At 42.1% G+C, this 13,234-nt stretch overlaps 1 protein-coding gene across 1 annotated transcript in view; it reads right to left on the bottom strand.

Annotated features, from left to right (window-relative positions):
• LOC147733200 (mucin-5AC-like) overlaps positions 1-13,234 on the bottom strand; it is a 224,208-nt gene that overhangs the window by 58,470 nt on the left and 152,504 nt on the right. The window contains exons 27-28 of the mRNA XM_086956009.1: positions 6,195-6,369; positions 3,524-3,555 (exon numbers count right to left, since the gene is read on the bottom strand). Of these exons, the coding sequence (XP_086812135.1) occupies positions 3,524-3,555; positions 6,195-6,369 (207 nt within the window). The remainder of the gene's footprint in view (positions 1-3,523; positions 3,556-6,194; positions 6,370-13,234) is intronic.

Raw genomic sequence — 13,234 nt, 5'->3', positions numbered from 1 at the left:
AATAGGAGTAATTCTTTTAGATGCCGAGAAGGCGTTTGATCGAGTGGCCTGGCCCTATCTATGGGAATTACTTGCATTTAAGGGGTTTGGCCCAAGTATGATTAGAGCATTGAAAGCTCTGTACAATACTCCTATCTCATCCATCAAGATTGGAATAAATAAGTCGACCACCTTTCCAATTTGCCGGGGTACAAGGCAGGGGTGTCCTGCTTCTCCTTTGCTCTTTGCAATTTACATCGATGTTTTTTTAAACAAATTAAATCAAGAATATGATATTACACCGGTAGTAGCAGCAGATATACATTATAGAGCACTTGCATATGCTGACGATGTGGTGGTCCTTACTACAGATATAAGTAAAGCTATCCCAAGGATAGAAGACCTGGCTAGTCGTTTTGGCGCCTTTTCAGGGTATAAATTAAATATGGCTAAGACACAAATCTTATATACAGGTGTAAACCCCCCAGCACATAACAACATAGTCTCCGTTGCAACATATCTGGGTATTAAAATCACAGTGCCAGTCTCAGAGATCCCAGAAATAAACATCTTACCCATGATAAAGGAATCTAACACTTTACTAGAGCGCATCAATCATCTACATCTTTCTTTATATGGTAGAAATAATGTCTTGAAGATGATGATTCTCCCTAAGTTTTTATATCTATTTCGTTGTATTCCTTTAGGATTCTCTACACTTATTTTTAAACAGCTGGAGAAAATGACAGGAAGATTCCTATGGGGGTATAAACGACCTCGTAGAGCCTATCAAAAAATGATAATCTCAAAAGATAGGGGGGGCTGGGGTACACCATATTTCTTTTTTTATTATTTATCATCAGTATTGCAATTCATCGCTCCCTTAATTGTCAGTGAAAAGGCTCCGATATTAGACTCTCACTCTCCATCTATCTACGAACTGGTTCTAGGGACAGAGGCCAGGGGCTGCTTATTAAAATTTGTTGAGCCCAGCTATTACAAAAAAACAAAATTTAAAATTGTTAAAGCTGCTTTTTCGGCCTGGAAAGCTATTAAGAGAGTCTTTGACATTCCCAAAATTACGAGATATACCCCCTTGACTTCCTCTTATATTTTCCCATTTGTGGGTATGGATAGCACTGGGAGAAGATGGCATAACCTTGGTATTACCCAGCTCGGGGATCTCCTACAGAATAATAAACTTAAGCCATTTACCGAACTTCAAACAAAATATAATCTTACCAATGCTGATCACTTCAAATATTTACAATGGCATAGTTACTTTTATACACTTTCAGATCGGGATCGAATGTCGTTACAACGAATTGTCTTGATCGACTCTTTGTATCAAAGGAGAAAAATTGGTTACTTTTATAATCAGCTGATATCAAAACAACCAGATGATATTCTGTTTAGGTAAAACTTATGGGTGGAGAAACTAGGTATTAACTCAATTAAAATGGAAGAATCTATCTATTTGGCTAACTCCATATTGTTGTCGGGTAGAAGCAGAACTCAACACTATATGGTGTTATTTGATCTCTATTACTCACCAGCAAAAATTGCTAAATGGGGTTCCTCAGCGGGCGTTGCTTGTAGTAGATGTGGCTTACATGCAGCTGACTCTGTACATATGTTTTTTTCTTGCCCACATTTAAGCAGAATCTTAGCAGAAATGCAACATTTCCTTTCTTTGTTATTTGGAATACCTGTAATACTCACGTCTGAACTTGTACTGATAGGAATTACTGACATAGCTATGACAGATGATCATAAAAAACTGTTGTTTATTTCTGTTGGGATCTTTCGTTCCTGTGTAACGCAAGACTGGATAAGCTCAGACCCTCCCTCTTTTGCATCATGGCAAGCTCGCTTGCTGGCAAGATATATTATGGAGCGAGCAATATATAGGACAAAAGGCAGCAAAAGGAGGAAAATGGGAATTAAAATTTGGGAACCGATAGAGCAATGGATGGAGGGAGGAAGTGGTTAAGAAGACCAGTTTTGTCAACGTTATTCATGAATAGTATTGTGTACTGCACATATAATCTTTGATGTATATTTGAAGGATTTTTTTCTTATTGTTTTTTCTCTCATCAGTATGTTTTTATCTTCTTTTCATGCTGTGAATATTATTTGCTTGTAAACCTGATCATCTCGCAATAAAAAAAAAGAAAAAAAAAAAAAAAAAAGGAAAAAAACCAGAAGAAGCTAGGAACTGGAGTTGGCTCTGAAAATGTCTTGGGTAAGTCCTATTTATGTGCTAGGAGGCACCTGCTTATTGAGCATTAGGGTTGGAAAAAAAAGAGATCCAGGATATAATCACCCCGGAGGAACTTATAGGACTACCTAGAAACCACTGTCCGAAGGAGATACCAATGCTGCAACTTCCTTCTCCACGCCCAATGTAATGCACAGATTTTACAACACGGAGGGTCAGAATGACCCCAATATAGCCTCAGTTAGGTGGCAAGAACACAGCTGTCCAGCAGAAGTCTACCCAAGGTGAGAAGTAGCAGCACTGAAAGCGGGCAAGCTGTTTTGCAGTGGAAGAGCCAGGAGGAGGGTAAATCATGTCCTGTGAGGTCAAAGCACTAATATCTTCCACTTCGCCCCAGTTATGTGGTGAATTTATGGAATTTTGTGTGACTGAAAAAAAAGTTAAAGTACGTTTAGGCACATAAATCAACCTCCGTCTATATCTGTATGCATTTTTTATTGAGTGGGAACCTCAGTGTGTGCCTCAGCATATATTGCAGAGATTTTTGGAGAAGGACAAAACGGTACAACCTATATTTTGCTATATTTTGCCAAATATATTCAACAAGGAATTAAAAAAAATACTATTCTTCACTTCTATAGGATGAACATTGGCACCTTTTTGAAGCAAAGTGAAATAGATGTTTTTTATTACAAGTGCAGCACAGATGGCTCACAACCAGTTTCCTTGTCTAACAAAGGATATTTAATTATCAGTTTTTATTTTTGTCAAAAAAGAATCTATGTATTCATTGTAAAATCTTTATCATACATTTTTTTTGTTTCAGTCTGTTTTGTCCACCTTTTATCGTGTGATTTTTTTTTTAAAGACAGGCTGTAATACTGTGTAAAAAGAATTAGATCAACTTCTTCTTGGTTCATTCTACAAGGAAGAAAAAATACTACGAAGGAGGGGTTGCTCCAATATTTTCCCGATGGGAAGTTCATACCAACAGGTCCGTCTTCTTATGAGTGACATACATTGATTTATATTTGCATAAAGATGGCTAAGTCATGTTTGCTGTCATTAAAACTTTCATGGAAAATGACATTGCGACTATGACATGTACAGAAATATCTTTTTATGTGACAAAATAGTAGAAACACATCTTCCCGTCAGCAGGGCCTATTTGAAAGTTTGTTTTACAATGTAGACTTTCTTTTAGAAAAAAAAACACTGTAATGTTCATAAATAAATTAATACCCTACTGTGCATAGGTTCATCTCTCCATATTTGAATTATCTGAAATTACATTTGTGGTGGTATTCTTCTTCAGTTACTCACCTGTTTAGGCATTCCATCAGGTCCTGTGCAGTCTGAAAAGAGAGAACGTGTGTTTAATATAGCTTGGACGAGAACTAAGGAAGGGCAGACAGACAAAGTGCAAATAACACCGTAGGTTAAGGAAGCATCAGTCAGCTTCACTTAATATGAAATGAAAACTAAAATAACTTGTACAGGTCTGCCGCACACTTCCCTCTGACATTTCACTGCAAAAAAGGTGACAGAGAAGGGACAAAGAGGTCGGGAGTTTAATTAGAAAACTGAGCATATGCAGCTGCAAGATGATTCTTATTCTAAATGAAATTAAACTGGTTAATACATTGCTTCATGGATAGAATAAATGTTCTCCAGTGATAATTCTCCTGAGGCAAATAAAAACAAATTGTTAAAGTACTTCAACCTCTCTAGTTTCCTCTCTTGTGTTCTTTTCACTCTGTGTACAATTGAGCTGACAGGGCAAGTTACAGAAAGTGCAAAGGAGGATGGTCTGTCTGAATATCCCATATCAGAGTTAAGATATATTAGAAATATCATCAGAAAAAAATTATAGTTTCTAACATCTGACTCATGCTTTAAGGGAAATCTCCTGTTGAAGAATCACTTCCGCACCGTTACGATTCTGGTGATATTAAGGCAGTGCTGTGAAGCAATGGTCACAATTTGCAGCTCGTATTTTTATGACAAGTCTGGTATTTAGCAAGCAGACCTATATTGTAAAAGGTCAGTTCCCAATATACTGAATCATAGTGGGTTGCAATTCGACCTACCTCATGACTAATAATGAGGTAAATTGCGACACAGTGCGATTCACAGCTATCACAGGGATGGAGGCCTGCTGGAATTAGTAGACCATCATGATAGCTTTTAAATAGCACATTCATTTTTTTCAAAATTGCTGCCCGTTTTCCTTAAGCAAAAAACAAGAGTTTTTACAAAAGGGTTTAAGATGAACTCCTCCATATATAGTTTAGCTGAGGATTTGGTGTTGTGGTCTTTCTTCAGGTCTCTTTAATATTGTTATATCTACCAGATCTGCAGAAGAACAGCATTTGGAATGTTTGAGATGTTTAGGGGTCAAATTCACAAAGGCATTTAGGAGCATTGGAAGCCACACTACAGGAGTACTCTTTTATGCATTCATGTATTCCTTTGTGAATCAGCCCCAAAACATCCAATTCACTATTAGTAAAAGTGCGGGGTGGGCACAGTTTTTTCTTGTGTGCTAACTGTATATGAATGTTCCCAATTTATTTTCTTGAAGTCTAAGCTTGACACATAATTATCGCTTGAGTGAGATTGGTTCAAGCATAAAATGTCTTGTGGAAATGAAAAAGTGGGTGCGTACCTGGCCCCTAAGCTCAGCTTTAACAACATATATCACACAACTTTAGAACCTGCATGGAAAATGCATTTAGCATGGAGCCTGTATGACTTTTGTAACAGAGGGCATACTTTTCACGTACTCGACCACCAAAGCCTAATTCATGTAATACAAGTCATTTTGGAAAAAAATATATAAAAAAAACACTTGTTTTTCCCCCTCTGTATGTAGGCTTCAAATGTACACTAAACCCCAGTCCAAATAAAGTGTGACTTTTTCACAGACTTCTGGAATTCATCCAAACCATTTTTAGAAAGCTCCAGCTCACAATTGTTGGAAACAAGGAACTTGTGATTTGTGTGGAGATAAAAAGGGCTATGTTTGCCATTTTGTGTATATTTTAGGCATGGAGGTAGAATCAAACAATATGTTCTCCATAACCATTCAGATTCATGTTTTTGTTAAACAAAAAATAATTCGATAATCTTTGTTCAAAGGGCTTCTACCCTTCTGCTCTTGAGCCCCCTAACCTACGGGTAAATATTTTAATAGACAATATTGTTTGCCAAAAATGAGCAGCCTACAGAGGCACAACATGCTAGAAGGTAGCTTATTCATTCATTACTACACATATGTGTAAGTACCACTAACCATCGTTCTATGTGAGCGCGTGATTGTTCACAGTTTGGATATTGCCTTTGCTGTTCACCTTTGATATCTGAATCCATATTGCACTGTCGAATTTAAAAAAGACCCCTACGACTGGATTAAGTTCTATAGATGGCCGTGTATGGGTCCCAAAATGGAATCCTATTCCCTGCTCTAGTGGATTCTTCACCTTTAACCTTCATTTACACATTTACACAGACATTATTGGCCCACCACAAAGTGAGAAAAAAGCAAGCTCGGAGCATTCTTTGAGAGTGACATCTCTTTGATAAATGTGTGGAGTTCTCCCTTTCCCAATCTTTCCCTACAAAAATGAATGGTTCTCCTAGTGTCATCACTCATCTTACTTCAAACGCACACATATATGGATACTCTAAAAGCATCTTACTAATCCACAAGGCACCCAAAACCTGGGCATCAAGCCCATGCTCTGCCTCAGACGTTGCGATTCTTAAAACACCCGCCTAACTTTAAAGAAAGATCATAGTACAAATCGGAGTTCCTCTTGGCATAAGGCATTGCATAGCTGCAGACCAAGATATTACTCTATGAGATCTTATATCTTATTGTATGGTACCCAGATTTCAGGTAGGGTTAACATTTCTGTCCCCCTGTCAGAAAAACTAGAAATACAGGAGTTCTAAATCAAACTTAAACCAAAATAAATTTTCAGCAACTTACATTTGCACTCAAAATGGTAGCAGCACAGGTCTTCGTCATAGATTTTTGCTGGTTCGTTTCCACTTATGCACTTTGGAACCACCACGGGCGGGCATGTGATTGTAGTAATGGTTCTGTTGCCAGTCATCTCGCAGACTGAGTTGGAACAATTGATGATATGTATGATGGGGGGAGTCTACAAACAGAAAAGTTACATTGCATTTACACACACACACACACAGAAGCATCATATGTGACATTGGCCCGATATGTGTCCAAAATTATCGTACATGTTAGGTGATAAGTTGCCATTGTAGATAGCAATAAAACTGTACAACAGAGTGACTTCACGACTGCGCAGAGGTCAGTAATGGAACATTCATGGAAGAAGACATTGCTGTTCTTCCTCCATTTCTTAGGACGAAGTTCAACATTTCTGGTCAAACTCAAAATGAAGAGTCTTCCACCCTCTATTTTAAAAATCATTTACAGGCCAATTTATTAGCATACATTAAAAGTAATTTTAAGGTTTAAAGTATGTTTTATTTTTTCTCACAAATGTAATAAACGGTGCATGTCACCTTCCATCTCTCCTCTAGATTCAGGGGGCGGGGGGTGACTGACATATTGTTAGCAAATAGACAATTATTCAGTGTTTAAAGGGTGTAAATATGCAATATTTCGTTATAAGCAATAATAGGTTTAACACTTCACTTGGGTGTGATGCTGCAGACATCAAGTTTGTTTCTTCAAAATGTGCTTTGGAGAATATATAACTTTTTACATACAGAGTAGGAACTACAACGTTTTACTGCATTCTGTCCCTTTTTAGGTTTCACCTGCACATTGCTTGTGCTGTGATTGTGAAATCTATTGTATTCAATACAACTCTTTAAAGGGGCTTACATCTGCCCTTATTTTTCACTGATTCGTTTGCTTGCTATTTACCTTTCCACCGTTTTAATTGGTTAAAGCATGCTATTTCCTGTTGCCTTTTGTGAGCATTTCTTATCAGTGGAGCTTGACTCAAATAGTCAATCCTGTTACGTTTTTATCCACTTTTGTCGTCAATTTTTTTACTATTTGTAAGCAAGTGTGTTTGTCTGCTGGCTAGTTTTTTTTGTCCTCCTCCCTTCACCTTGTCTCCATGTGTCTGCATATGATGTTGATGTTGTTGGAATCTTAAATTTACTAAACGGTTAAGATATGGTTGGTAATGTTGGAGACTGCCTTTGATTTTATTTATGTCCTCTGAACTTCACTTAATCATCCCATGGCAGCCTCCCACACAACAATCTTTTTAAGAAGCCCTCTTCCCACCGTCCTTTTTAGGTCTTGCGTGTAGCGTTGCAGCGCAAGGCGCTGCACGTTCTGCGAGGACTCTTGTAATGAAGGACATTTCAGAAGGGGGCTTTAAGCCCCAACCTCATTTCCTTTGGCTGGCGTCAACGTTTATGCTAAACGGTGGCCTGCCATAGGAAATGAGGGTTTTCTGTAGACGTCCTTTGGCCTCCGAGCCGGATTTCGTGGCCTCCTTTTGCTAAACAAGCGCTCCAGCTGCCCTGTCGTGACGGTCCGTGGTCATCATAGATGCGCCTCACAAGTGCATACTGATCATTCCCAGGTCTGTGCCCTGCAGCGTTCTGCTTGAGCTGCACAGGGGTCTTCTGAACCTGCTTTTGCCTGTCATGCACCGTCTTGCACACAGAGCATTGATCTGGCATGTGCCCTACAATGTCCTGCTCGAGCTGCATATGGGGATGTATGTCTGGACTCTGGGTGCCTTGTGCAGTGCCTTGTGCATTGCATTCTGCAGTACTTATGTCTCGGCCTGGGTGCCTTGTGCTTTGCAGCATTGTCTGACATGTCATGGACTCGCCTAGCAGGCTTTTCAGATTTTGGTCAGTCATTCTCTGCATTGTTGGGCATATTCCTGTGTTCCTCGAGTATGTTTACAAAATAGTAGATGCATAGTTTCTATTGAGTCATGTGCTCCTTAACAACATATTGTTTCCTGTGACCTTTGTCACATGCCAGGCAGATAAGGTCACAGTGGGAGGAGTGATGAACCAGGAAACGCCACTACCAGGAATACTCACTGCACTGCGCTTGTATGCAGTTAGCAGCTCTGAGGAAAAGTCGGTCCCGTCCTTGACTGTACAGAGAGGACGGTGGTGGGGAGAGTGCGCCCCCCACCGCCCCTCACCTTGTGCGGAGAGGATGTCCTGTACTCAGCATTCTGCCTCAGTGCACCCAGAATCTTGTATCTGAGGGGGAACCTGCTTGGAAAGGGGTTGATTTCTGAAAAGGCTTGTTATCTTATAGGCAGGTAGGGCTGGTGCACAGTGATTCGTGTCAGTATAAATCTGGCACTCCACATACTTTTCACCAGATTCGACCAGTCTTGGAGGCACCGACCTGCTGGGTAATTTGTTACTTTCTCCATTGCTGTATAAGTTCTCACTGTGTGAGCTAATCTCTACTTCTGTCAGGATGTCTTCAGGTTTGTGTCTCTGTTCTGTTATAGTCTGCCCTCTACTGCCCCACTGATTGTATTCCCGTGTCCGACCCCTGGTGTCTATCTATTCTGAGTGTTTCCTCCTGGCCAGTCTATATCCCAAGGTGTCCCCCGTCTCTTCTCCGTCACTTTTCCCATATGTGTCTCATGTTGTGCTGTTTTGTCTTCTGCCCCACTGTATAATCACCCTCTCTCTTACCCTTTGTGTCCCTCTGGCTCTATTGTAGGGCTCCTGGTGACGCTGCTCTTTTCTTTTTTTTAAACATATTTTTATTGGCATTTATAGTTTACTATAACAATTAGCGATACAAGTACATTCATTTGAGTTATATACTTCATCCTCTACAGCTTAGTATACCGTTATCTATATACGAAGCTGATCGGTAGACATTTTGCCAACCGTGGTATTAAGGGCTGTGTAAAGGCTGTACAGAACAGGGGTATAATAACCAGGAAAAGGTTCATGAAATTATTGTGTACAGGTATCAGATGTCTAGGTGTTGTGAGTCTCACAAATCAATGCAACTGTGTACTGTAGAAGTGTGGGGATAATTACGATCGAACTGATTTCAGTGTCTGACCGCCCAGTGTGATGTGGCGTGTGGTGCAACTGCCAGCATTACGAATGTGCCGTCGGGGAAGGCCCATTGTGTGCGGTTGTGATTGCGTTGGTGGTTGGGGGTCTGTTGGTATGAGTGTGCCGCCGCCCGGATCCTCACTGGGTGATGATTTCTTGAAGCGGTGTAACATTAGGGCCCACTCCATGGAGATGGTGTCGCTGTTCTTTTTCGTGTTCTTTAGTTTTACTGTCTCTATTAGTCACTTAGCCCAAGTGCGTCATTCTCTGTCCCAGGTGACTTAAATCTACTTTCCCATGTTACATACATCTGTTCTGTGCCACTGTCTGTCCCCAATTTGACTCTGGCCTCCTCTCTTCTCGGTCTGTTCTGACACTGTTACCCGGTCTCGTTTATCCTCTCATCCAAGTGACCCGTTTCTTACGGATACTTCTAACCACAGATTACTAACTTTGGGGAATAGGTGCAACTGTATCAGGAAACTTTAAAGCAGTACTCGTGCTCACCGGTAGGTGGTGTCACACAGCTCCAGCCTGTCATTTCGGTAATCGACTCCTGCTCCATTAAAAGTACAGCTGCCCCTCAGACACACTCTGCTGTAAGCAGTGCAGGGGCCGCCTTTTCGGTGCATGGCACTCCTCTCTAGAACTCCACGTTCTGTCCTGACGTCATTTTTTTCAGGTTACAGAGTTTAAGCGTTGTTCTACTTAAAGAAATGCAGACTTTGCCCCATTAAATGTACTGCAGACGTGCCCGGCAGATTTGTAGCAGGCACTGTCACCCGGGAGGGTATCTTGTAGCGGTTGTGTGGGTCTAGCCAAGCCCTTGGCACAGTAAGACTACTCGTCTCGAAAAGCTTGGTTTTCAGAGTAGGTTGTTATGTGTAGTGACAAATCATTCCACACTTTAGGAAAAGGCGCGCCTGCCAGATCTGGTTTTCTCTATGTGAGGCATGTGTGCAAGTAGGAGTCCGGACGAACGCAGGTGACTGGAAGGCTGGTGAATGCAGCTTTGATTGTTGAGGTCTGATATGGGCCACTGGAATTATGCGATCAGCGGATGTGGCGATTTTCCACATACTTATAGCCTTGCCGCTTTTACCACATAATCCATTGTCTGCACATAATCTGCAGATTTGAATCAAAAAATGTTTTGTTTCTAGCTCAAAGGGTTCAAAAGTTACTCAAAATCCAGTGACACGTGTTGCTGTGCAGTGAAAGACCCCTAGCAAAGCTGGACCTTTTTGATGAGTTTAGCTATATTAAGTTATTAAAATAGTACTAATGAGGTCATTTCAATTCCCAGACAGTGATACTGACAATGCCTTTTTTTATGTTTTGGTTTTAAAAATATAAATAAAAGGCATTGTAATTAACAATGCGAAAATAGCTCAATGTAGCGTAAATGCGAGACCTCTTGCATTGCAAATGCTTGTTTCTTTAACCTCCCTCGCTGGCTCTCTTGACCCACCCCACAACCCTCCTCCTACTGCACATTCTTTGTTGGCCACCCTCTTGTTTTCTGACCCCCCCCGGCACTGTTTTAAGGTGCTAGACATAAAAATAAAACTCTATGGCGCGGTTAGTACCAGACGCGCCGTAGCACTTTGTTTTTATTTAGTTTAGGCTAGTTTAAAACATAACACAGCCAAATAGAGCGCAGGTTTGGTGTTGTTAATGTTTTTCAGAACATGCTTAAGAATGTGTCTTTGTCCACAGCCGAGACTGCAGCGACAGTGGATCTCTGTTGTCTGCTCTCTGCATCACCAGAGCACGCTGATGAAGATGGGAAAGCATGTGGGGGAGGGGTGTGTATGAGGGGTGGGGTGATGGGAGTGAGGCAGAGGAGCGAATTCGGCATCAACTACTTGGTCCGGAAGGGGCTCTTATCAAGCAGCTCACATGAGCATGCTTTACAGGGGTTCCTTTATGTTCTAATCTACACTTGACTACAAGTGTGATCCTTTGTAAGCCGCACGTGGTCTGCTCAGCAGAACCTGTTTTATGTGCAGTTTCACATAGGGCAGACTCGACCCTAACGCTTTATATGAGCATCAGTTACATTACACATAGGCACATTCAGTTTTTATAGGCACGGAGATATTAAGGGATTTGCCCAGAATCACGATGTTGAGCCGATGCCGACACTCGAACCTGGCTCCCTAGTTCTATAATCGGGAGCTCTGACCATAGCACAGCATTTATGTTTATTTTGCATTATGGAGCATGTTTGCATGTTGTCCAAGCTGTATTTTGCGGTGTGTTATGGTGGTCAATGTTGCATTTTGCATTGCGTGGAAGTACATTGAGAATCACTATGTGTAGTTGTGGGGGTCTCCTGCATGTTCTGTGCATTTTGAGTAAGGCGCTACAGTGCTTTTTAGGTCGAGACTGGCGCATGCTGCGCATATGCGCAGTCTCGCTAGCGAGACTTAATGTCTCAGAGTAGCGAGGGTAAACCCCGCCCCTCTTCTCCTTTGGCTGGCCTCCTAAACGGCAGCCAGCCATTGGAGAAGAGGTCTCTGTGACGTTCTCTTTTCGCTGTAAGCCCCGTACTTTTCGGATTGAGGGGCGTGTTTTTTTCATTTCTTTCTCTTCTCTTTGCATTGGTTGGAATGTAAACAACAAGTCAAAAACACGGCTATTGTTTACATTCCAGCCAATGGAGAAGAGGAGAGAAAGAAAAACATGCCCCCCAGTCTGCAAAGGACGGCGCTTGGTTTTGATCTTGTTTCCACTTCTTTACCTGTAATTCATTACATGCACCACTTTACCTTTCAGAACATTTAGACTCTGTATTTTGCTCCCTCTACGTAGCATTACTCACCTGTGGGAGAGGGGATGCTGTTCAATGGACCCTTTCCGGCTCAGGCTGCCAGCTTCCCCGGTCTGTTCCGGTCTCTGACAGACCCCGCCGCCACGAAGGTACCAAATTTGTTGTCGTCTTCGCCGCCGCTGCAGCCCCCCGCCTCACTCTTCATAGTGCCGGGCTCTCCTACATAGTGGCTGCTGCCATTTAAACACGTCAGCGGCCCGGCACGAGGCCGGTCCACAGTGACGGCAGTTGCCATGGTTACTGGGCTGTGCGGCTCTCGCGCCAGGCATGGGGTCGGACGGGCGCCCAGCTCTGGGGAAGCTGCAGGGCCCGCCGCCGGTCCATGGAGACCGGGAGCTGTTCTAGTCAGAACCACGTCACACCGCGGCGCGGAGTCTCCGTCGCTGTTTGGAAGCGTCGAAGAACGAGCTCCGATAATCCCCGACTGCTCTCCCCCCTCCTGCACGCTCCGCCTGATGCATGAACGCCGTCATTCCTCCCTCTCGCTATTCTGTCAGGCGGCTAGAATGGCTTCTGTTCTGTGACATGATGAGGCTGGGTGTTTCAGTCACTGCACGCTTAGTCATGATTTCAAAACCTGCAGTGCGCGTGCGGGGATTAACCATAGCAACACAGTGAAATACGTACCAGAGGTCAAAAACGTTCACAGATTACCTTGTGTTGTATTTTTCCTGTGAGCTCACTAGTTGATCATGTTCACTTGCAGATTATCGTTCATTCCAATTGAAGATGTCGTTATAACCTTATATCTTCACAGATATCGAGGTAAGCCACAAGACACGTTATTTTCAATTTTTTAAATTCATGTACGGGTCTATGACTTCTATAGTTTTCTTAACCCATGCTATCTTTACAGCTTCGGTGTTTCAGCATCTTAGCAAGAACAGACTTTTTTCCCATCAATAGCTGTTTCATTTGCGATTGGGTCTTATTATGGTGGCCCTTTGAATACATGTTGTGCTTTATCGAAATCTTACTCACCCACAACTTTATTGCTGGCCTCTCGAGCACAAACATAACACTGCGCTGCCCCCTGAAGGCTTTTATGACCGGCTGCAGCCAAACAGTAAGTAACGCATTCTGTTCTGGTAGTGATTTGGGTAGCCCCACCCTACCTGACCGCACAGTGT

This window comes from Lissotriton vulgaris, chromosome 2_1 (assembly GCF_964263255.1).
Source record: "Lissotriton vulgaris chromosome 2_1, aLisVul1.2, whole genome shotgun sequence".
Classification (NCBI taxonomy): domain Eukaryota; kingdom Metazoa; phylum Chordata; class Amphibia; order Caudata; family Salamandridae; genus Lissotriton; species Lissotriton vulgaris.
This window is presented reverse-complemented; position numbering and strand designations above follow the sequence as displayed.